This window comes from Fusarium proliferatum (assembly GCF_900067095.1).
Source record: "Fusarium proliferatum ET1 genome assembly, contig: FPRO_scaffold011, whole genome shotgun sequence".
Taxonomy (NCBI): domain Eukaryota; kingdom Fungi; phylum Ascomycota; class Sordariomycetes; order Hypocreales; family Nectriaceae; genus Fusarium; species Fusarium proliferatum.
The window spans coordinates 1,410,795-1,435,256 of NW_022194800.1; the positions used below are offsets into that span (position 1 = coordinate 1,410,795).

At 49.4% G+C, this 24,462-nt stretch overlaps 9 protein-coding genes and 1 non-coding gene across 10 annotated transcripts; 6 read left to right on the top strand and 4 right to left on the bottom strand.

Annotated features, from left to right (window-relative positions):
- Window positions 1-1,085: 1,085 nt before the first annotated feature.
- FPRO_08667 (related to tetracycline resistance proteins) lies at window positions 1,086-2,606 on the top strand (the record flags this gene model as incomplete). The annotated part of the gene is made up of 5 exons (XM_031222361.1): window positions 1,086-1,319; window positions 1,366-1,380; window positions 1,425-1,826; window positions 1,874-2,060; window positions 2,107-2,606. 5 exons carry the CDS (start codon window positions 1,086-1,088, stop codon window positions 2,604-2,606), a joined length of 1,338 nt encoding a protein of 445 aa, XP_031087827.1.
- Window positions 2,607-3,266: 660 nt separating this feature from the next.
- FPRO_08668 (uncharacterized protein) lies at window positions 3,267-4,353 on the top strand (the record flags this gene model as incomplete). The annotated part of the gene is made up of 2 exons (XM_031222362.1): window positions 3,267-3,573; window positions 3,626-4,353. 2 exons carry the CDS (start codon window positions 3,267-3,269, stop codon window positions 4,351-4,353), a joined length of 1,035 nt encoding a protein of 344 aa, XP_031087828.1.
- Window positions 4,354-5,217: 864 nt separating this feature from the next.
- On the top strand, window positions 5,218-6,555 carry FPRO_08669 (uncharacterized protein; the record flags this gene model as incomplete). Its single annotated transcript, XM_031222363.1, has 1 exon — window positions 5,218-6,555. One exon carries the CDS (start codon window positions 5,218-5,220, stop codon window positions 6,553-6,555), a length of 1,338 nt encoding a protein of 445 aa, XP_031087829.1.
- Window positions 6,556-6,951: 396 nt separating this feature from the next.
- FPRO_08670 (putative peroxisomal amine oxidase) lies at window positions 6,952-9,099 on the bottom strand (the record flags this gene model as incomplete). The annotated part of the gene is made up of 3 exons (XM_031222364.1): window positions 6,952-7,334; window positions 7,383-8,751; window positions 8,803-9,099. 3 exons carry the CDS (start codon window positions 9,097-9,099, stop codon window positions 6,952-6,954), a joined length of 2,049 nt encoding a protein of 682 aa, XP_031087830.1.
- A 1,250-nt stretch (window positions 9,100-10,349) lies between these two features.
- FPRO_08671 (uncharacterized protein) lies at window positions 10,350-12,892 on the top strand (the record flags this gene model as incomplete). The annotated part of the gene is made up of 3 exons (XM_031222365.1): window positions 10,350-11,905; window positions 11,963-12,228; window positions 12,282-12,892. 3 exons carry the CDS (start codon window positions 10,350-10,352, stop codon window positions 12,890-12,892), a joined length of 2,433 nt encoding a protein of 810 aa, XP_031087831.1.
- A 167-nt stretch (window positions 12,893-13,059) lies between these two features.
- On the top strand, window positions 13,060-14,391 carry FPRO_08672 (uncharacterized protein; the record flags this gene model as incomplete). The annotated part of the gene is made up of 1 exon (XM_031222366.1): window positions 13,060-14,391. The coding sequence occupies one exon, from the start codon at window positions 13,060-13,062 to the stop codon at window positions 14,389-14,391; it is 1,332 nt and encodes a 443-aa protein (XP_031087832.1).
- Window positions 14,392-14,984: 593 nt separating this feature from the next.
- Window positions 14,985-18,885, bottom strand: FPRO_08673 (putative calcium P-type ATPase NCA-3; the record flags this gene model as incomplete). The annotated part of the gene is made up of 3 exons (XM_031222367.1): window positions 14,985-17,524; window positions 17,571-18,764; window positions 18,807-18,885. The coding sequence occupies 3 exons, from the start codon at window positions 18,883-18,885 to the stop codon at window positions 14,985-14,987; spliced, it is 3,813 nt and encodes a 1,270-aa protein (XP_031087833.1).
- Window positions 18,886-22,500: 3,615 nt separating this feature from the next.
- tRNA lies at window positions 22,501-22,594 on the bottom strand. Its single transcript has 2 exons — window positions 22,557-22,594; window positions 22,501-22,536 (listed from the first exon to the last, which is right to left on the bottom strand). It is a non-coding gene; the product is annotated as a tRNA-Lys (tRNA).
- Window positions 22,595-23,094: 500 nt separating this feature from the next.
- Window positions 23,095-23,394, bottom strand: FPRO_08674 (uncharacterized protein; the record flags this gene model as incomplete). Its single annotated transcript, XM_031222368.1, has 1 exon — window positions 23,095-23,394. One exon carries the CDS (start codon window positions 23,392-23,394, stop codon window positions 23,095-23,097), a length of 300 nt encoding a protein of 99 aa, XP_031087834.1.
- Window positions 23,395-24,025: 631 nt separating this feature from the next.
- FPRO_08675 (uncharacterized protein) lies at window positions 24,026-24,349 on the top strand (the record flags this gene model as incomplete). Its single annotated transcript, XM_031222369.1, has 1 exon — window positions 24,026-24,349. One exon carries the CDS (start codon window positions 24,026-24,028, stop codon window positions 24,347-24,349), a length of 324 nt encoding a protein of 107 aa, XP_031087835.1.
- Window positions 24,350-24,462: the final 113 nt, after the last annotated feature.

A 24,462-nucleotide genomic window follows, 5' to 3' on the forward strand; every position in this document is an offset into this window, starting at 1 on the left:
GTATGGGACTTATTTCCCCGGATCATACCTATAGTTCTTCAGGACAAACGTACGACACAGAGTATGTGAACAGGTAGCGAAAGTGACAAATTAGAGTTTCTGATTTACTCTCCTAGATCCCGTCACTATACCCCTACAGCTTTCAGGTCTTGTCATTTTTGTGGCCAAATGTTCCAGGAAAGAGAGCTGGCGAGGCATTTGGAAACGCACCAGCCGAAAGAGCATAGAAAGCGTTACTATTGCTCTGAATGTCCAAAAACGAGCTTTGCCAGACAAGACGGCCTTCTAAAACACCAGAGTAATTTTCATGGCCGAGAGCGGAAATTTTCGTCGAAGAGATAACTTTATATAGCATTATGCACTACTTTGAATCGAACCATCTTTTGAAACTATAATCCTTGACTGTATGACCCTATTCGAAACTTAGGCCTTCAAACTTGTCTGCCAGCTTGTAATATCAGTTTTCGATAGATCTTGAGAATAATATGTGTGAGTCGTTCTAGAACAAATGGTGCGTTGTCTTGATAATTGAACAAGGCCCGATTCTTCTTCTTCCTTTCTAGGGAATAATAGGCGGCAGAACCATTTGACCTTTTTTTTTCTTCCTTTTGAGTGGCTCAATCACAATTATCTCGCCCAGGTTTTACTATTTTTTTTTCTTTGGTTATATTGACCATCTAGGGACCAGCGTCCATTCTCTGGACTCCGTCGCCAATGCGTTCCATGATATGACTATCCCACATGACTCGAAAAATGCAACCATGCCTCCTTATCCAAAAGGGTTATCTTGCGTTGTCCACGGAAATATACCGAGACTCTTGTTCTGCTCTTCTTCTGGTGGTCATTTGATACACAAACCTGGAACACGGGCCGCATTCCCTACCGAATATTTCTCCACCAAGTCTAGCGCCCCAAAATAAGCATAACACCCCGCGTCACCACAAGCATTCCGCTGGCCCTCTTTCCCATTGAGGCTCTACAACGCACTCGCGGTATTTATCCGCAGCGCAGATCCCGCCCTCACATAAAACCTCCTCCCATCTCACCTCTCACGTCCAGTTTATTCTCACACTCTCATCCTCATCATGTCGAGCACAGCGACACAGACCCAAGAGCCCATTGAGCTCACGACTTTAGAAGGATGTCACGTCCGCGGTAAAGAACTCGAGGAGCAACCTTCGCTCCCACCGGATGATATACCCCCGCCGTATGCGTCGGCGCAGGTTCAGAGATGGAATTATCCCAGGGGAAATATAGCGAAGCTTGCTTTTGCGTTTTTGTCGTTTATCATTGCGGGGATGAATGATGCGGCTGTTGGAGTATGTTCCTCCCATCGAATCTAATTGACTTTGCTAATGAGTCCAGGCTTTGATCCCATATGTACGTTGATCAACCCAATCATAGCACTCCCCTAACAATCACAGCTCGAAACATACTACGATCTCAGCTACACCATCATCTCTCTCATCTTCCTCACTCCCTTCGCAGGCTACTCCGTCGCCGCATTCACCAACGCCCGCATCCACATGAAATTCGGCCAACGTGGCGTCGCCATCATGGCGCCAATCTGCCACCTCATAACCTTCATCGCCCTCGCCCTGCACCCTCCCTACCCCGTCCTCGTAGTCTGCAACATCATGAGCGGTTTCGGAAACGGACTCACAGATGCGTGTTTCTGCGCTTGGGTCGGAGCCATGGATAAAGCGAATACCGTGCAGGGCTTCTTACACGCCTTTTACTCGTTTGGCGCGTTGTTCTCGCCACTTATTGCGACGAGTATGGTCGTTTCGGCGGGGTTGCCTTGGTATACGTTTTATTACGTTATGGTGAGTCATCGTGTACGTGTTATGCTTTGCGCTGGCTGACGGTGTAGATTGGCATTTCTGTGGTGGAGTGGGTTGGTTTGACTGTTTCGTTCTGGCAGCAGACTGGTGCTGTGTATCAAGCTGAACATGCTGCGAACAACTCGGAGGGTAGTGGCGCTGGAACAAGAGAGGCGCTCAAGTCCAAGGTTACGTGGCTTTGTGCATTGTTCTTCTTCGCATACATGGGTGTTGAAGGTATGTCTGCACGTCACTGATCTCCATTCAAAGCTCATTCTTCTAGTCGGTCTTGGTGGATGGGTTGTCACATTCATGCTCCGCGTCCGAAAAGCTTCAGCATATGCCTCGGGTGCTTCAGGAACCGGCTTCTGGGCCGGTATGGCTCTTGGGCGCGCATGTCTTGGCTTCGTAACTGAGCGGTTCGGCGAGCGGCTCTGTCTTACGATCTATCTTCTCATCTGCATTGGTCTCCAACTCCTCTTCTGGCTCGTACCCAAGTTCATCGTATCAGCCGTTGCGGTTGCTTTTCTCGGCTTCTTCCTCGGCCCTCTATTTCCTGGAGCCGTCATGGTCACAGCCAAACTTCTGCCCGCAAAGATCCACGTTTCTGCTATCGGATTTGCGATGGCGATCGGCGGTACTGGCGGAACGGTGTTTCCGTTCGCCATCGGTGCTATAGCTAACCATAAGGGTGTTGGTGTTTTGCAGCCCATCATTCTTGCGTTGATTACTGTTGTTGCCGGTGTTTGGTTGAGCTTCCCCAGGATCAAGAAGAAGGATTAGGAGCCAGAAGCTGGTGACGCTGTCGCAGCTCAATGGTCAAACAGTGACTGCTGTTTGGCTGTTCAGTCATGATACATGAAATAATGTCATAGGCATATGTGAGACCAAGTTGAAGGGATAGTCAAGGCTCAGTCGATGAGTGGTCTTCTAAGAAATATCTCATTGCATACGTGACTAGAAGAAAGATATCACCAATTTTACCTATCTCAAAGCATTGAAATATTTCCCTTTCATTCCGTTTGACCAGTATTTTATCATTCATGCTTTTCGTAATGGGACGTCTTTAATGTTTCCGTCTCATCTACCCCAGATTTCCATTTCACCGACGATCTCTCGTGACAACGGCTGCTCGGGAAGAACCCCGATTTCAATATCCGGGGTATTCACCCCAACCAATCCAACCCCTTCGACCCGTCTTTTCTATGGATCTTTACGGCCAAAGTTCCCCCAAACTGTCAATCATGAACAGTCCATCGGCCTGAATTACCCACTCAAGAGCCGGCATTCTCTCAACATGCCCCATCGGCCGAATGCCCGTGTTCACCCTCCAGCAACTGCGTTACACTCAAACTCGTATCATTATAATACCCTGACACTTCCATTCTCATACACAATTCTCTTTCCTACCGCTATCACAATCTCAACATCTCAAACGCCAAAATGTCCAAACCAATCGTTCTTCATCTCGGCGACGACATAAAATGGAACCATGATCTCTACAAGACCTTCACATCTCACTTCGAGATCAAGCGCTCGCACAGCATGTCCCGCACAGACTTCATCAACGCCCTCAAGCAAAAGACCTTTGGCGATTTCTTCGCTATCTACAGACCGTTCTGGAACACAGGCGGTGAGATGGGAAATTGGGACGATGAATTGATATCTCTTCTTCCTGCATCGTGTAAGATTTATGCTAGTGCGGGAGCAGGCTTTGACTGGGTTGATACAGCTGCACTTGCAAAGCGAGGTACATTCACCACTCCCTTGCTTGAATCACAGTTATTGATGATATTGTTTAGGCGTCACGTATTGCAACGCAGCAGCTGCTTGCACAGAATCTGTAGCAGACGCCGCGATCTGGCTCATCATCTCCGTCTTCCGGAACCTCAGCTGGTCCAGCACAGCAGCCCGCTCAGGCGACAAGGACAAATTCATCGATGCCAACAAGAACTTAGCCCCTGTATCCCGCAACCCCAGCGGCTTCACCCTCGGAATCATCGGGTTCGGTCGCATTGGCCGCCGCATCGCCGAGAAGGCCTACAAGGCACTGGACATGAAGATCATCTACAACGACGTCGCCCAAATGCCCTTGTCAATCGAAGAGCCCCTCAGCGCTACCTTTAAATCTTCAGATGCTCTCCTCGCTGAAGCAGACTGCGTCGTTGTCGCCACACCCTTCGCCGGCGAAACGCTTCTCAACAAAGCGGGCTTATCAAAGATGAAGCGTGGCGCAAAGCTAGTCAACATTGCGCGTGGAAAACTCATCAACGAAGCTGATCTGGTTGAAGCTCTTTCCAGCGGTCATTTATCAGGTGCTGGACTAGACGTCTTTGAGAATGAGCCGTACATCAGCCCTGAGCTGCTAAAGATGAACAACGTGGAGTTGTTGTCGCATAACGCGGGTGCGAGTCTAGATTCGCATATTGGTTTTGAGAATTTGGGGATGGAAAACATTATGGAGTTTTGGAAAACGGGGAAGGCGATATCGCCTGTTAATGCTCATTTGATCAAGCAGAGCAAGTTGTAATTCTTGGTGTTAAAAATGATATGTTGTTAGTTTGAAGGATGGTTGGTTACTCAATGTGATACACTTCTGGTTCCCTTTCATTAGGAATTGTCTTTTGGGTGATTGATCTACAGAATGATCGGGGCACAGATCAGGAAGTGTCGTGATTCTCGTCAGGTCGTCCTTTGGGTGAATGCATAAAGACGTGCGTTTAGCGGCTGACGGATGAAACGTAACATCTCTCAGGTCAGATCCTTCACCAACACCAGGATTAACCAATCCTTCAACACTACACTTACTTCCCTACTCACACATTAAACAATTCTCAATTCACTAATGCCTTGAAACATTCTCAGTCTCCGTTCGGATCTCAGCTTCCCAATTAAGCCTCCTAACTGGCCATCTATCCGCCATCTCAACACCTTAATCTCATCACCGCATCAAACACCCCAGAAACAATCTCAATTAAACGCTCCAACAAATCACAATCCCCAACTCACCTCTTCGGAGCATTTTCACCAAATCGGCCCGTTACTGGCCCTCTCGAGATGAAAGGAGCATGGACTTCATCCCCCTCTCGAACCCTTGTTTCAAACACCCGCACTAGTCCAGCAAATCACATCGCCCAGCAGCACATCTCCCATCAGATGAAACCCCGTTTCATCCTTTCCCTCAGATATATATTAAAACCTGTTTCTGAATACCCCGGTTTATAATGCATCTCGAATGTTTCCGACCTGCCATCCCTGGGAATATCACCACTGAGTCTTTTTCATGTGCTGAAACATATGATGCGTTGTAGTATATAGATGTAGTAATTGACCGTAATTAATCGTGCTCTGTAGCCTTCTGTATCACATTCCTTTTAAGTCATTCTTTGATAGAATGCGTTCATTCCTTATTTTAGCTTGCCTTCTTGGCACAGCTCTATCCGCTCCTTTCAAGACATCTTCCCTCGACACCACCCGCGAAGGCTTTCTTAAAGCTCATCCGGGCGGTACAAATAATGTTGAAGTGACAGATAACAATCTCCTAAACGGCACGTACGCCAGAAACAAAACTCGCGTTCTAACACACCGCGCTGAACAAGCGACCTTGCCTCTGAAGCTAGTGAACAACTTCAGCGGCGGAAACGTCAGAGCGTACATCTCAGGGCTGGACTCTGACGGCACTGTCGTCTTCATCGGCGCGAGTGGAAATCTTGTGTATCCTAAATCAGGAGGTTCGAAAGTCCCTGTTGAGATTAAAGATAACATCGCTATTCCTCTCCCAGCACAAGGTCAGACTCTTGAGTTTACTGTTCCAATCTCCATGAGTTCAGGCCGTGTTTATTTCGCCAATGAAGATCTTCACTTTTTTGTCGTTGACATTGGAACTGGTGATGGTTTAGTCCAGCCTTCTGTTACGAATCTTCAAGATCCTAGTGCTGGTGTGGACTGGGGTTTTGTGGAATTCACCTACACGAACGGCGTTCTGTACGCCAACATCAGTTATGTCGACTTTGTGGGTATTCCTCTCGGCATGGGTCTTTCTCTCAAAGATGGAAGTACTCAATCATGTGCTGGACTTGAGTCTGGCGCTGTCAGTAAGATCTGCGATGATCTTGTTAAGCAGAAAGATAAAGATGGGAGGGCGTGGACGTTTATGTGCATTGCGAATGCGCAGGGTAAACCAGTCCGTGTGCTTTCGCCTGGCAATCAGTACGATCTTGAACCGATTACCTTTGGAGATTACTGGGACACTTACGTCAATAACGTGTGGAGTAAATACTCTTCTCAAGACCTCATCATCAACACGCAGTCTGAAGCAGGCAACGTCAAGTGCCGCGTCACAGGGGATCAACTGACCTGCGACGGCGATAACAGAGGATACGGCAAACCCAACACCAAAGACATCTGGGGTTGCAACAGCGGTCCCTTCACGGTGATGGAAGGCGATAATGCGGTACATGCAGCAGTCGTCCCTCGTCTCTGCGCTGCGTTTGTTCGAAGTACACTCCTTGTTGACGGAGGCGATACACAGCCCAAGTTGGGACAGGAAGCGTACTACAAGAATGATCCGACGAACCACTATAGTCGGATTGTACATTCTTATGAGGTCGATGGCAAGGGATACGCGTTTCCGTATGATGATGTCAACCCGGATGGGAATGAGAATGCTTCGGGTGTTGTTTCGGGTGTACCGGAGACTTTGACGATTTTTGTTGGTGGACCTTCTGCATAGTGGTATCTGTATACTATTCACTTCTTGTAACAACATTGAAGCTTCATACTTAACCTTGCCTGTTGTGCGTCTGTTTCGTGTGAGCAAGCGTAGATATTGCAGTCTTTGAAGTGGTCTAAATTGATGCGTATCATCAAGAGAGCTTCATGCGCATATCGCTTCAATGGCCATTGCATAGACACGCCTCTCACTGGTACATGCTAAAATGAATTCAAGTATCCACGGTACATGAAATGTCCCAGATGAATAAGTTGCTTCCTAGACTATACTCTGCAGACCAAGGTTTGAGCTTACCATCACATCACCAGAACATCACAACCAATCATCATTACTCGGTTGTAAATAATCCTTCTATGCAATTTAACGCTATGACTAACTATACAAACTCAATCCCCCTTACAATCTCGCAGCAGCATTACCACCCGAACAACAACTCTTACCCCCAAAAGCCAACTGACTAACCTTATCACTCTGATCCAGCGCCCCCTTCTTCTCCGCAACCTGCGTAGGCGTAATAGAGTAACTAGGCGGCACATCCATACAAGGGTTGTTCGTGAAGAAGTTTCTAGGTCGGAGCAACAACGTCATTGGCTCGACGGGCATGATGGGGAAGTCCTCGGGTGCAGGGATGTGTGTCACGCCGAAAGTGTGCCAGAGAACAATGTCGGTGTTTTCAGTGGATGCTGTGCCCTCGGCGATCCACTCAGGAAGACCTTGGGATGGCTCGCCGGATGTTTGGGGGACGTGACGACCCGCTGCCCAGAGCTCATCATCACGATCTGTACATTGTTAGTATCATACTGTATACTGAGAGGTAAAAGACTTACATGGTGTGACGTGAACAGCGTGGCGGGCGAAGCCAGCACGCTTCCAGACCAGCGATCCCTCCTTCGGCAAAAGACCTGGAACCTCTCTGCTAACAAGCTTATAAGACGCAGGCTTCTTGGAATAAGGATGCAGCTTATTCTCATTAACCATCTCCCACGTCCTGCTCGTCGCACCATTGTAATCCGTCTTGGCCTGCCCACTCGTCCTCAACTTTGTCTTCTTGGCGTAAAACGCATTGCCGTATTTGTTCTGGGGACTTCCGACGGGTGCCTCGCTAGCAACAGTATCGACCATGTTGACAGTGTTGTTCACACCGTCGATCATGGGGTTCACGCGCAGACAGAACAAGTGCTGATGGTTGTGAGCGTTGACCTGGGGATAAACCTCTGTGCCCCACGGTCCAGCATCTTCACCCTCGTTGAGGGCGTATGTGTTGAGAATACCGGTGAGTTTGATCTCAGGCTGGATTGTGCCGTCTTGGTGGAACACCCACTGGCATGCGTACTCGTAGTTCGCCGCTGTGAAGATCTGCTGCACGATGAGTTTGCGCGCGCGTGTGACGGTGACGGAATCATCGCGGAAGTCAGTATGCTTGAAGAGAATACCGTTATCCTCCTCGTGAATACAGATGGCGTTCTTGATGGTGCGGATAGAACCGTCGCGAGCGGCGAATTCGGCGTCGAGGTAGTGGATCACACCCTTGCAGTCGCAGCCCAGAGCGAGAGAGTTGGCCATGTATCCTGCGCCGTATTCACCCAGATCAAAAGCGTGCTTTCGCTGATGAGGATGCTCGGGCGCACCGTACGGGACCACCATCTCCGAGAGGGAGAGACGGTAGAAGATAGGTCGCTCGATACCCTTGTCGGTGAAGGTGATGTGGTTCAGCACAATACCCTCCTTGTAGTTGAAACCAATATGGAACTTGAAGTTCTGCCATGACAAAACGCGTCCATTCATGGTGAACGAAACACCCTCTGGCTGCGTGATGTTGATGGGCTTGATATCCTTTCGGTAACCACCGTTCTCATTGATGTAGCGAGGAGTGTAGTCAATGGCCTTCTGCTTGCTCAATGGACGGCGCACGCTGGGGATGTCAATGTGGATAATGGCCTTCTTGGCGCCGTCGTAGATGGGGCAGAAGTCAAGAGGGTACTGATACTGGAAGGTATCGGGGTCAGGACGGTAGTACATGAGTGCCTGCTGCAGACGAATGTTGCTGCCGAAGCGCTCGTCGTAGCCGATTGTCCAGGGGTCGCAGTAGACCTTGTGCATCTCTGACCTGGGGATGCCAGAGATTTCGCACTGCTCTATGACCTTTGGGTCTTTGCGCGCAATCTCCTCGACCTGGCAGAGTTCCTCTGGTGTGATCTATTTCATCAGCCATTACTCAGTGTAGTCAGTTGAGAGGTGATGACTTACAATAGGCTGAAGACCATCGAGCTTCTCCCACTTCTGAACCTTCCTCGTCTTAAGATCCACAAGACCATCGTAAACCGCTCCATCAGGAAGAATGACAGTGACATCCGCGATTCTCGCAGGCTTGTTCCCGTCAGAAGGATGCTCAAGCCATCTCAACATCTCCTTCTTACGGGGCTCATGTAGAGTGACCGCATTGAAGAGGAGTTGACCGGACTGATACTTGCGGATAGTGTCAACGGCAGCGGTGATCTCATCTCCGGAGAGAGGATCAAAAGGATGATGTTGTGTGAGACCCATGATGACTGACTGTGTTGAGGATTAATGGTTAGGTGAAGACTGTATGGTATGAGGGAGGAGGGGAGGGATATATAGTTTTCGGGGACATGATGATAAGAGCGTCTCGAGTTGGAAATAGACGACTCTTTTTTCCGTATCGGGATTGATGTGTGACAGCTCCTCTATAGGCTAGCTCTCGTGGTGGGGAGGCGATATCGCGGGGTAAATCGTGAGCCTCACGGAAAGATAAACTGGATTGGGGTTAGTTATCAGTTGATAAGATAAGTTGACCTCCCAACTTGAATTAATTACAAAACAGGTAATTATAACCTGTTTGTCCCGCCGGTTATTGAGTGCCGTTGAGTGCCGTTGAGTCCTGTACGTAACAAGATCATGATGGAGAGGAATATCTCTGTTTTGGTACTTATTACACCTCGTGACACTTACCAAAGAAGCTGTTTTATCCAGAATTAACCTTTTCCATCATGATTGCCAGCCTAGAATTGCGGTTCCGAGTTCCGGAGTGGATAAAAGTCGATTGAGTCCAGATTTTATTTCGTTTTGTTTCCTTTAGGTAAGAATATGAGCTTTCCCCAGATTTTGGGATCTGCTTGTCTGCTTGGTGCAGCTGGTCCAAATGTCGCTGCGAGTGGAGTTGAGTTGCAACAAGTTGTTCCCAGTTGCAATGACAAGACCATTCTCTTGTCATCGCTGACATGATGCATGCTCTGTCAATTGCACGATGCGATACTGTCAGGATGAGTCTCGGTCTTGCTCGCTGACGGATGACACTGTGTGGCGACTGATGCTTGTCTCAGCGCCATCATCAGCACTCCAAGCGCTATCTCAACTCCCTGCACCAAGCAGCAGAAGAGATCCCAGCAATTGTGTCGCGACAGCCTCACGCCTCATAATAACCCTGGGCTGAGCGACACCCTCGCGATGGATCAATCTGCGCGTAGCTGCGATATTCCATGTTGGCCACAATTGTGTGTCTTTGCTTCTGTGTCACCCCCTGAGTCCTGCGTGCTCATAGTAGGACTCGTGCCAAAAGTGAAACGCGCAATTGCGCGCTGCGCCAACCAAACATGACTGAGGTCACATATTTTAGACCACAATTTCTACGAGGCCATCATTTACAACCTTCTCTCTTCTTTTCCGATATCACCAAAAGCCTGTATACTGAATAGCCATCAATATTACTGCATTCATCATCTCGTTTTGTTCCCGCGACTTCATCCTACGGGGCCTTCGCCTACGTCATCTCCACAATGGAACATCGTCCGCTCCCCCACCACTCTCCTGCGATACGCCGCTACCTCAACGAACCAGCTGATGCGATCAATCTATTACAAGCAGCCAACGCTCCCGAGCGTGCTCACTTCGAATACTACGGTGACCATACGCCTCAGCTCTCGACTGTCCAAGAAGATATCTCCCGTCGAAAACCCAGCGAAGCCAGTCACTTTCCCTTCCTCTGCGTCTTCCACTTCGCCGGCTGCGATCAGGAGTTCGCGAGTAAAAGAGACTGGAAGAATCACGTGGTGTCCCGGCATTTGAACCTTGACCGCGTGTTTTGGGAGTGTTCTGAAGGCGATTGCGCACATTCAAAGCATCTTTTGGATCAATGCAAGTTTCCGCAGATCAACTACCCATCCGACCAGGATGGGTTTGAGGCACGGCTGAATAGCGCCGGTGGATGGAATTCACGGCATTTCGTGAATAAACACGACTTTCGAATCCATCTTCTCGGTCATCATCTATCGACCAAGTCGTACAGTAAAGAAACGGAAATAGCATTGCTTCCCAATACAGAGGTGCAATGGCTTGTGGACCGTTCAGACTCGTCGATGCGAATGACGTGTGGACTGCCTCAAGATCTTGGCTGCCCCATGCCCCAATGTGCATCAGTCCGATTCACTGGTCCTGCAGCGTGGGATCAACGCCTCAACCACGCTGCCGAACACTTTATTGCCAGTCCGCAATGCCTAGGTGTATTCGGAGGTGAAAAGGATGCTGAGCTTGTACAATGGGCCACCTGCAATGCGGTCAGCATTCTTGAACAGACGCCAAACGCTCGCCTTCAACATGATTGCAATAAGTCGGTCGCAGACAGTGGCTATAGCAGCAGACCTGATATGCCCCGGCAACTAAACATGTCGCAGCACGGTGATGCGTCCCCCGTGGTGCCTCGTAAGATACCAGAGTGGACGAACGATGCCATGGCCTGTTACCGCCCTCTGGAAAATATGGACACATTGCTTCGTGGTATTGGTGCCTGGGTCCAAGATCATGAATTTTTGATGCCTCTGATGGATGACGAGACAATGTCCTCCGCATATCGACCTTTTAAACAAATTTGCTCGCAAGACGAGTCCAAACGGGACCATCATACCCTCGAGGCCTCCCAAGACTCGGACTATGGTGATGAGTCTGATGGAACGTCCAATGGCGACCCGGAGAGTGTGGTCGTTAAGCAATGGTTCCATGGATGGCTTCAACAATGGCTGGCGCCGTTGACACAAGAGAGGCCTAGCGGAAATGAAGGTCGTCAAGGTACCGCTTCTCAAAGCCAGAACTTGGCATCCAGCTCCGGCTCCAGTGCACAGAAGAAGGGGACATCTCAGCATCGCCGTCTCCCCAAGCGTAAGCGCACCAACGGCGACGATGATGGTGATGAGGAGAGCTCCAAACCCCAGCGTATCGATCGAGGTCTGGAGATACGAATGCTTGCCTGTCCCTTCTTCAAGCGCAATCCTCTCAAGTACGGACATCGCAAGTGGAAGAGCTGTGCATATCCTGGCTACGAATCCATGCATCGATTGAAGTAAGTGTCCCCTCGGCAATATGAAACAAAGTTTCCAGTTCTCACAACGATGGATAGAGAACATATTGAGCGTAGACATTCGTTGCCCGAGTACCAATGTCGGCGTTGTCGTGTGGATCTCAAGACCTCGGAGGCTCTCGAGGCGCACTCGCAGCAATTGCAGGCATGCACACCTTGTATCGTTGCGCAAGATGGACTAAACCAGGATCAATTAAAGAGAATAAAGAGTAAGAAAGGTACGAGGAAGAACAAGAGCGATGTAGACAGATGGAATGACGTCTACGTAATTGCATTCCCGCATGACCAAGATAGACCAAACCCTTGTATGTCAGCATTCCCTTTCCATCGCTTCTTTACAAACCAACTAACGCTTCAGATCTTGACGAAACGGACCAAGATAAGAATGCTAGGGAGTTTAATCTCTGCCATAAGCTCGGCCGTTTTTTAGAGCGGGAGATGCCTCCGCTTGTTGGGGGGTACTTGAGCACGGTCGGGTGTCCACTGCCCGAGACCATAAAAGAGGATATTGAGCAGTACGTGAAAGGATTAGTTCCTCAGCTGAAAGTCTCGTTTTTGGAGGAGATGGGCTTCACGATGAGTGATCCCAGCGGGCAACTGGATGCTGCATCAACGACAAACGATGGATACAGCTTCGTGGAGTCTGCGATGACAAGACGCACTTCTGAAGATTCGGCGACAACGGTTCAGCAAGACAGCACCTCGGAATATCCGACGACAACGTTGCCGAAAGGAAGCACCTCGCAAGAGGCTATGTCCATGTTTCCGACAAGTCATGGCTCTAAAAAATTCACAATGATGCCTCAAGTTGGATACGACACCGCAGACTCGACGACGTTTCAAGATGGGTATTTCTCTGGACAGGATATGATGTTTCCAGTATCACAGATGATGCCGCCATACTTTTCGACGACAAATGAGGATTGGCAGGCATTTTTGCAGTTTGGCCATAACCCAAATCTTCCCTAAGGGTTTAGTGCTTAAGCTACCCTGCTGGTGAATTGGCCAGTAACTACAGAATACGATGACCCCTCACTCGGCCGTCGCGTTTTGGCCATAGATAAACAACATTTGAGCTCTCCGTCTCTTGTGCTCAGAATACTTATCATACGCTGCTAGTCGCGCATTTATGTTCCATGATTCTCCGCCTTGTAGCCGTACCCGAATTATGGGATATCATTGCTCAATGTCTTGCGCCAATTGACCTGCTCCACCTGTCATCTGTCTCACGAGCATTCAACGCCATCACAGAGAAATATCTTTACCGAAAGATAACATGGACCTGGGACCACAGCAAACCGGATGCATCTACGCCCATCCAGCAGTTGTTACTCAACCTACTTCACCGACCGGAATTGGCGTCATTTATCCGTGAATTCAGCGTTCAAGAGATCGGATATGGCCCGAAACCGCGCATGCATGCAGACTCGATTTCTCTTCGAGACGCCAATGTTGCGATAAGCAGCCTGATACGGGAAGCAGGATTATCGCCTTCAGAAGATTGGCTCAAGAGGCTTTATGACCTGGACGTGGAGACAATTGTCGCGCTTATTATTCTGCAGTTGCGGAATGTAGAGATACTGGTGATTGACATGTTTCACCGTGATGATGGATATGGCTCACCGACACCGAATTTCAGTCCCATAGGGGATGTGCTACGCCTGGCGTGCGAGTCTCATTCGATGACGAGAGCGACCAGACTCGAACGTCTGGAAGCATTTAGTTGGCCCTCTGGAGATTTTGACTGCCATACAGACTTGATGAGAAGGGGGGAGGTCTTGGACATGCTGCCAGTCTTTCGGGCGTCTTGGCTCAGAGAAGTCGCGCTAAAACTCAGCTGTCCAGAGCCGCCACTTGACGCCGCGATGCCTACAGTGTCGCCTTCGGAATCCCTCACGAGTCTCACTTTGCGATACACCACCGTTGCAGAAAGCTTTTTAAAGCAATTGCTATCCCAGATGAAGAATCTAGAGTTCTTTCGACTAGACTTGTATCGGTCAGGGGAGGCGCATATCTTTGATGGCCAATCCATCAGCCAAGGATTGATGCCATGCCGCAAGGTTCTCCGTCATCTGACCATTCATTGGGAAGCATGCGACGACTACATCGAAGTCGATGTGCCCTCTTCGACACCTTTGGGCCCTTTGAAGGGATTCTCTGCCCTCGAAAGCATTGATGCGACAAGCACCGCAGTGATAGATGATGATCTTACACTGGGGGATGTCCTCCCGTCGACCTTGAAAGCTCTTGTGCTTCGACAAGGGCTAGATGATTTCAATGTTTCTTGGGAGGAGGGGTTCAGTTCGACATTGGAAGAGTTTGTCGATTTGTCTCCTGTGCCGACACCGTGTTTGACAGAGTTGCGGATTGGTGTGTGGCAGTTATTGGAAGGTGAACGAGCAGAACAAGATCTGAGAGAGAAATATCAGCAGAATCATGGGGTCGAGGTGTCCTTCTTCGAGCTTTAACACCAAGCAAGGGTATGATGCCACCGTGAGCGCGCCCCGAGGACAACAGGGCTCTGGGCAACGGATCGATGGTTGACTTTAGATTTTGTCCCGTTGTTTGTTGTTAGACTTGAGCGTGGTAACAAACTGTTACTCCAGGTCTGCCCGCCTTGGAACGCTGTGCCTCCAGTCATCACCTGCACTGAGCCGCCTACTGGTTAGTGATAATGGAGCAACTAAAAACAATGAGATTTAGTGGCTGACCGCGCTAAATATTAGTGAGCAGGCGTCGCAAGCTCTCCCCAATTCTCACCACCAAGAAATGATCACCATCAATGCAAGATACACTCAATAATCTCTTTGTTGCTCAAACTTTTATTAATAGATAGATCATTCGCTCAGACTTGTATATATAACATGACATATCGACCGCCAACTCCAGACATCTATGATTTGCTTTGCTTTGGTGACTTTCCTTTCCGTTCCTATAAATAAATGATTGCTCTGATCGAACTCGTACACTTAAAACAGATGCAGCACTCGTTCAATCTCTAAATAATGCAACATAACATAACCCAAAATTAACACAAGTATCCAGTATATCATGCTCGCTCTCACGCCTGTCGCGCCTCAAGGTTCTCGTTACTGGTACCCTGTCCAGGCTGTAATCCTGCTACACTAGCAGCTACAATACCCGGCATGCCAACGACAGACATCATCGGTGAGATGGGCGGTCTGTTTGAGGATCTTGATGAACCGCGACGACTGCGGAGCTTGCTTCTGGGTCGAGACTCGGATCTCTTGCGTCGAAGCATCTTCTCGCGTGAGCGCGCCATGGCATCGCTCAACGCTGTCATGCGGCCGCCGCGAACACGCTTCAAGAACTCGAGATCATCGCGAATGCCGAGAAGTGCGGTATCCATATCATATCCCTCCAGCTTCTCCTTAGGAAACGGCTCAGTGCCGTCTTCCTCAGAGGTATCCTTCTTCTTGCGCGAGAAGCGGATCCAGCTTGGCCACAGCTTAGCAAGAACCTTGACAAAAGCATGGAACCACTCATCGGGGAATAAACGAATGAGAACACCGATAGGAATAGAGAAGAAGCCAAGAACGAGAGAAATTCCCCACTGGGTACCGTTCAGACGTGTGACGACAAAGGCGTCGCTGCCGAAGAAGATGATGATGATCTGTCCAGCTGCCATGATGGTCATCATGAGCATGAACAAATGGTTGCGGTGGAGACCCTCGAAGATGTTGAGCTTGTTATCGATGCGTCGACTGTTGACGAGCTTGAAGATCTGCATAAAGACAAAGATGTTGAAGATGAGGGAGCGGACTTCGCGTTCGTCATAGCCGAGGATTGCATCGCGACCGAACCAGAGGACGAAACAGACGATGAGCTGGTAGATCGATTGCCCAATGATCATCTTCCACATGGTGATTGTGATGAGCGGTGCAGTTCGAGCTTCGGGTTCGCGGTGAAGGAGACTTCCGGTGGGGGGATCAGTAGCGAGAGCGAGAGCGGCAAAGGTATCCATAATAAGGTTGACCCAGAGGAGTTGAACAGCGTTGAGAACGGATTTCTGCTCGTCGTCTGAAACAGCTGAGATGAAGGTCACGCCGACGGCTGTAATGTTAACGGTGAGTTGGAACTGCAAGAACTTCTTGACCGAGTCGTTAATAGCACGACCCCAGCCTAACGCAACAACAATAGACGAGAAGTTATCATCCATAAGGATAATATCCGATGCTTCCTTCGCGACTTCCGTGCCAGTAATACCCATAGAGAAACCAACATCCGCTGCCTTGAGCGCAGGCGCATCGTTGGTTCCATCACCTGTAACAGCGACAATCTCACCCAGCGATCGCAGCGTCTTGACCAGGATGCGTTTATCCTCTGGACTCGATCTTGCGAGCACACGGAGCTTCTTGACAACTGCTGTGCGGTCTGATTCAGAGAGCTTGCGGAAGTCAGAGCCTTGCATCACGGCGTTGGGCTCGTTTATTGTGCTTTCGGTGAGGATGCCACAGTTGAGAGCGATGGCGCGAGCGGTCTCGACGTTGTCGCCTGTAACCATCTTTACATTCACAGAGGCGATGCCGCAGTCGGTTACAGCTTCGGGAACACCCTTGCGCACGGGATCTTGGATGCCGACTACGCCCATCCAGGTAAGGTTGTGCACCAAATCAGTGAGGTCGATATCAGCGTTGTCGTCTTCGGGACGGAGGGTGAGGACAGGAGGCCAGTTCTCAAAGTCGCGGTAGGCAAGACCCAGAGTTCGAAGAGAGTTGGTCGCGTAGTTGAAGATGATGGATCGCAGTTCCTCTTTTCCATCGTCGGAGAGGGCCTCGGTGGTAGGTGATGTAGTAGGATCGCCGAGAATGGTGGTGCATTCGCCGAGAACGATTTCGGAAGCGCCCTTGATGTAGAGTCTGTACTTTGGCTTATCCTTCGTGGGACCGGGAATTTGCACAACGGCACCCATGCACTTACGCTGGGAGTTGAAGGGGAAGAGACGGGTGATGGGATGGTTGGCGCGTTCGATTGCGAGGGGACCGAGACCGAGATAGCGACGGGCCCAGTCGAGAAGAGCAGTCTCGGTCTTTGTGCCGACGAAGCCTTGCTTTCCTTCTTCGTCTGACTCGAAAGCAGTGGTGTTGACGGTGATGGCAGTCTTGAGAAGTTCCTTGTACTCAGGATCAAGCTTAGTCGCGAACTGAGCGAGCGCAATGGTCTCTCTCTTCTCAGCACCAGCGGATTCCTGCTCAAACGACGAGTCGCCAAAGGAAAATAGTCCACGAATGCCCAATGAGCCAGCGACGACGGTCATGATGTTCTCGGTGAGCGTACCAGTCTTGTCGGAGCAGATGACCGTGGCGTTACCCATAGTTTCGCACGATTGAAGATGTCGCACCAGGTTATTCTCGCGCGTCATCTTCTTTGTCGCGAAGGCGAGGGAAAGTGTTACTGCGAGGGGAAGACCTTCAGGTACGGCGACGACGATGACGGTGATGGAAGTGATGAGGATCTGGAGAAAATCTTGGCCCTTCTGCTCGCCTGATTCGCGGTTGTTGGGCAGTTTGGCGAGGAATTCGATGAGGAGGACGAAGAAGAGAAGAAGACCAGCTGCGCTACCAAGCTTTGCAATGTATCCTGACCTGTTAGTATGCATCTTGTGTAATTGGGATGGTTGACTTACCTGCGAGGAGATTGAGCTTTGCTTGGAGAGGCGTCAGTCCCGGATCGTCACGAAGCGACATCATTGTCTTTCCATGACTGCTCTGCTCTCCCACCGCGGTGACAAGAAACGTTCCCACGCCATCAAGGACCTTTGCACCTGAGATAATAAACGGATCAAGCTTCTTCAACTGCGGCGCCTGCTCATGCAGCAGCGCATGAAGAACCTGCTCAGCAGGAACCTTCTTAATAAGATCCGACTCTCCCGTCGCCGAACTCTCATCACAGCTGAGATTATGGCCCTCGATAAAAACACCATCCACGGGGATGACATCACCCGGTTCAAGAAGCATGACATCGCCGACGAGCACATCGTGAATAGAGATGTTTTGCGGTTTTCCGGAGCGCGTGATCTTGACGATGCGGTCTTCCTTCTTCTGGTTGAGTTTCTGGAACTGTCGCTCTTTTTGCCAATCGTTTGCTGCGCCGACGACGACCACGATGGTGATGGCAACGATAATGGCGACACCTTCAACCCATTCCACTTTTGCACCGCCGTCTTCATGCGATCCTCCAAAGGTTTGGTAGAGACCTAGGGCGAGTGATACAACGGCTGCGATGCAGAGAAGGATAAGCACGCGGTCTTGTAGAGCGATCCATGCTAGTTCAAGAAATGACTTTGACTTTGGTTCCGGGAGGCGATTCGCGCCGTATACTCGTTTCCGATCAGGAAATGCATCTTTTCCTGAAGCGTGCGCATCGCTGTGTGTCGCCTTCTCAACCTTTGAAGAAGTCGCTTCTTCGAATGATACTGCACCCGAGAGCTTTCCCTCATCCACGCTCAATCCAGCCTTTGCATCAGTCCTCAAGCCCTTCTGCAGACCGGGCAGACCACCGAGCGCAACAAAAGCAGCCAAGTTCTTTGGGTTAATGAGTTTCGCCAATTGACCGGGCGAAAAAGCGAATGGGTTGTTTTCCACGTGGAACAGGTCTTCCTCGCCGGGGTCGGGCTTTAGGATTTCGGCTTGGTCGCCTTTTCTTAGGGCTTCTACCTCGCGAGACATTTGTTCATGATCGGTGCCGACTTTTGTAGACGGCGACGAGGACCATGATTCGGCTCTGGATTTAGCTGTCGGTACTGCAAGAGTATTTGTGTCGTCTAGCGGAGATGGAGAGATTGAATCTGCTGGTGCTGGTTCTACCATGTTAGTTTTACCTGGTCGTATGATGTGAGGAAGTCATCGCACTGGAGAATTACCGGGTTCGTTTGAGTCGACAGCCGCAGTGTCGACGGTGATTGTAGGAGCGCGCGGACGTCGTGGAGTGCTAGAGTCCATGCTGAACGACGGCCTGTGAGATGGAATGTGTGGTTCATGAGAGGAAGGGGGAAAAAGGTGGAAAGAGGAGAAGCCAAGATATTGAGACTTGAAAGCGCTGGGGATGAAGGCAGGGGGTGAAAATACACTTCCGACACAGCCACAGCCACGAGGCATGCCAAGATCCTGGGCGGGCTGTGTGATTGGTGATGCCGAGGGCTAAGATGGTATTGCTTGGAGCTGCGAATCTTGGCACTTGCAGGGGTGTTTTTTGTTTAATCTGGACTGTTCCGTGCAAAGACATGGTAAACAAACTGTGGCAATACTTGTATCTTGATGAGAATAATGTACCGCTTGACATTATGGCTTTACCCTTTACCCTAGGTACTCACAACCATCTTCATAGAGATACTCTGTTCAGATGAGTCCGTCGTATTCCAACCGCCAGCCAAGATCTAAACGCCCACTAACCGTCCAGGCCGTCCCCACTCCAAATCACAAATCCAAGGTCCCCATAAATCGCCCCACAACGTCATTGTCTAAGCCTCGTTTTTTAAGCTTAATAGCGCCCATCACGCTAGATCTCATTCACTCCTTCCCTCCCCGGCAACCTTCATCTCTTTCTGTTGCAAATGAAAAGGGGGCGATTTCATAAATCCAGTTTTTAGAGTTAAAAGTCCCTCTAGTGGTAGCTTTTGTATCTTTTAGTCGGCGAGAACTACTTAATCCTGTTATGTGCAGTTTTATACACAGCCCGGTATTGGTCCACTTAGGTCATGCAGAGGGAACTTTTTGGAAAGATGGTGATGTTTGGGGCGAGGGGATTGGTTGCGGCGCGAGAAAATCTCGAATCGAATACATCATGCAGTGAATGGCATGAGATGCCCGATTCGGCAGTTCGTTGGACATAACGTGTTCAAGGCACGTTAGACGGTGAATAAACACCGTTGGCAAGTATCGTACGTGGCACTCGAGACTTTGCACACATGACAGACCCGCCAGTGACATCTCACCCTCTTGTCAAGGTCCCAACGGGACTTGGTAGCGCCGATTCACACCAACGATCCGATACAGTGTCATCGCGCATAAACAACACAAAAAACCAGAAACCTGCACGTAAAACAAGGAGGCCACCCGTAATTTGAATGCCGGGGCAACCCCTGTCTTTGGTTAAGCTTAATTTCGCTGCATATTTTTCCTGCTTGGCCTTCCATGACGTCAGTGAAGGCGGCGCGCACAATTGGGGATTGAGATGAGACACCGGGATATTCATCTCGGGAGGTTCTGAATGGAGAAGGACGGTGTTAAGCTTTCAGCTAGACGGTTTTCTGATCGGGGCGGTGCTGGGGCGATGCTGAGGCTATGGAGGGACGCGTAGATTTTTTTTGTGTATTTTGTTGAGAGAGAGGCAGCCGGGAGAGATGGGAAACATGAGGTTTGAGCTTGTCATGATGAGGTGAGGACGTGTTGAGGAGGCAAATGGAGGCGGAGGTATTGCGGTTGATTGACGCGTTTATGGTGACGACGTGACTCTGAGGAGGCGAGAAGATAGCTTCAACGCCTGCGATATCAGGAAAAATAATTCCTGAGGATGAATTTATTGCCTGATTATCACGGTTGCTCGTCACGAGTCTGGTCATCATTTGCGTTGTCGTGGTGTCGCGTCTCGAGTTTGTGAGTCGAGATTGCATGACAAACTTGGGGCGATGAGCACACGGGATTCTTCGCGACGTACATCGCAATAACAGAAATCTCGGAAATGATAGATCAGCCTTGAATCGCCAATGTCTTTAATTGCGCAACTCTTACAGAATGACATGGCTCAGGATTAATGGATTGAGTATAACCGTCAAATGCGCATTGCTACCCGGGACCTTTAATTTTAATCCTTGCGCAACCATATTTGACAGGAATTGCTGTAAATTACGACATATCTACCACGAGATGTTACCGAAGTTGACAACACAAGATGGGTGAACTAAGAATTTACAGTCTACAGGCAATTCCAAATCTTTTGCCTTGTCTGCAATTGTAGTCGGTCATCGATATTGCGGTAATCGGATGATGCAAAAACACTGTAGACCACGCTACAGAGCGCAGTGGCTCGACACAAAAATACTGCGACATATGCTTAAAACGGACGTGCAGTGGGATCATCGAGACTACTTTACGTATTGTCTCCAAGCACGATTAATGTCAATATTCTTTCTCGGGTGTCAAACACCTTGCAACTGTGATGGCTTCATAAAACCCAAGTCTACAATACTTACGCTTAGAGTCCGGTTGTTGTATGTCATCTTAGAGGCTCCCACGACTTTACTACGTGTAGAGGTAGGGAGACAGCTTCGTAGTGATCTGTCGCTGTTCACGTCTCCCAGCAGAGCTACAAGGGTTCTCGTAGCCATAGTGCGACATACGGCCTCTCCCCAAGTGTAGACTCACAGCTGCATCGACAAATGGCAGTATGTAGTCTACGTCCTGAAGTTCAACAACAAGCTGAGGACAGTCGCGACGATGAGTCTATCGAAGAGAACAAGAGTTGAGGCAGTCATCTTGCATCTTCCATCAGTTCTAGCTGAATGAGAGCAATCTTGCCGGTGAATCCCAGTTCGTCCAACGCGACACCACCCGATCCAGACATCTCTGAAGAGAAAGAAGATCGAGCGTATCAAGTCGAATGGAAGACCGGGTATTGGAATCGATCGTATCGTCGGGCTAGGTTCTCGCCGGGTTTGCTGTTCGAGAATGCATGCGGGGTCGTGAACGATGGTGGGAGAATGAGTCGCAGAGAAAGGGAGGACGATCAAGGCTGTCGGCGGACGCTAGAGATGGGACTTGAGTCGTTTGACGTTCCGTGCGACGTTTGTTGGTGCGCGCCTCTTGAAACAGTAGGTATCTCTTTGTTCTCGGAGCTCAGTCGTTGTCGTGGAGCAACTGGATCTATTTTATGCTGTCGTAGGAAAGCAACGCCGGCGATTGCGGGCCAGTCATGGTTCAGGCGGCGAGTCGTCGGCTGCGGAGAGGATGTAGGAATCAGGAATATGTTCTCGTCGACTTCCAGCTCTTTGGGGTCAACGGTATTGGGACCTCACAGCGCTCCGGGCCCACGCATCGCGGTCGCGGAATCGGTCCTTGCAGCGGGGAAGGCATCTCGGAGTGTCGCATGGAGCGGATGATGTGAAACAATGAAGGAAGATCAGGCGAGGACGTCCGACTCGAAAGCGACAGCGGGGAAATGAACGATCACGGGGACCAGGCGCGGCCAGAGATTCTTGGGCGCGAAATCGATTCAGTCTGGGATCGAGGCGTCGAACGCGAAATCTTGAGTGTTCAGATGTTGAGGCAAGTGACGAGGGTAGAAAGACCGTGATGCGGGCCAACAATCACACCGTCAACAGAATGGCCCTGGACTCGAGCGCAGCAGGCGCAGACAGGAGCGTCAGTTCGATGGCTCTTGCGAAAATGGTGAGCTTGTGCCACAGAGAGCGCCACACTCATACCAGTGGCGCGCCCAGAGCCCAACTTCAAACGACCACCACGAGCTCAAATAAAGAGATAAAAAGATAAAACCAAGTGCAATCGATTCCTGTGGATTTAAGGATTGATTTGCACATACGGAATTGTCGAAAAAAGAAACTCCTCGTGAGGGACTCGAACCCTCAACTTTCAGATCTCACTCACTTAATTAGGTGTAAAAGTCTGACACGCTAACCAATTGCGTCAACGAGGACTTTAATTTAATGTGCTATTCCCTGTTCAAATATTGATTTATAACCATCAGCACATCAGAAGAAACAGTAAATTATTCCACTTACCTCTTTATCTATCTCGCCTTCATTAAAATATTCTAAATTATTAAACTTAAGGATACTATTTATTTCTTACTTTAAGTATACTTAATATAAATATAAACTATCTTATACTGTCTTATTTAATATTTCTTAACTCCAGATCACACTACCCTGTAGTCTCAGTACGTCTTACAATCGAACTTTAAACTGGCAAACAATGCTGAAGGAACAAGATCCATGATAACGTCAACTAAAGTTAAAGATACCAATATTTGAGAAGAGAAATCAATTGTGGCGGCTGGAGCTTAGCATGTAAAGTCGCAACCTAGTTCATTGGCTTATTGGCTCCTTATCACAAACTGTCATCATGAGATATCCACAGACCATGAGTACTTCACGGCCACGCTTGCGCTCAAAAACCCGAGTCAGTACATTGAACTCAGCAGTAACGGGCATACTCAAAATACCGGAAAAACCAGACAGCCCGAGCTGTACACATAGACTTGTAGATGATACCACGCGCCTTCAACTCCTCCCTGAGATCAACCCTGCTTCCCACCTTGATGACGAGATTATCTCCATCGTACTCGACAACCCAATCATCCGAGCCAAAGATATCTCCAAGCGCATCTCGGAGCTTTTCCATCCTGCAGAACCGCTTGACCGGGAACTCGTGTCTGAAGACGAGCTTCTCAGCGTCGACAGCATTTGTGCTGGCCCATCTTTTGATGATAGGCATTGTGGCGTGATGCTGTTTGTTGTATTTGGTGGACTTGTGGACTTGCATAGAGGGTATGGGGATGATAATCGGGGTCCTTGGGGCCTTTTATAGGCGGTCCTTGAGATGTAGGCAGTCAACGTTGATGAAAGTGCGGTTCACTTGTCGAAGGGATTGATGACAAGAGCATCGATGTCTGTGCTGATACGAGAGCTTCGAGATTCACAAGATACAGCTGTCGCTGAATGCGCCTGATAACTCATGACTAATCAGCAGTGCTAGCCATCAGATGAACAATGATAAGCTCCCAGGAAGTGGCTGCAAATATCTGAAGTACTTCCACGAGATCAATTTATGGCAGTGCCTGAAGAAAGGGACCACGTTGACGTCACTCATGACCGAAATGACCTCTGTGAATAGATTGCTGTCAGTGGTCCCGTAGACGCGATCAAGATTAGCTCTGAAAGGCATCCATCTGCTTTCGTTTGACGTGGCTCGTCACGGATAGAGGAATGTACACACAGTCACGATGAAAAACAGATATACGGGCGATCACACCCGCAGTCAAGGCAATGCTCGATTCAGCGCAAAGATTAAAACGAAAAGACTCTAAGATCAAGTATAAATAGATCGTCAACCCCCAACATTTCCCATGCCAAAAACCTCAGCACAACCAAACCTCCACATATTCAACACTAAAGAAATCATGCCTTCTGAATCTTGCACCAGAACTAATCAGGGCGCCGCTGAGTGGTCTTGCAAACAGGACATCAAACTTGAGCTCATCAACGACAAGGGAAAGTTTGAAGACGCACTGAGAGTCATTTATCCTTTTGGGTTTAAGGTCAACTACAAGTACAGCCCCAGTACCTGTCGTGTTACTGCGCTTGCGAAGACTAAAGAGCCAACCGACCTGCAGAGAAAGCTCCAAGATGTCGGTGCTATTCTCCAGGGTCGATTCGGTCGAAGACGATGAGATCTGAAATGGATGGTCCAGCCGCGTGGGGGGGAGAGAGGCGTATATCGAGTGTCATTTTGGGATGCCGAGGGTAATGAGCTACCTGTAGTTGTTCACATGTGAATCGAATA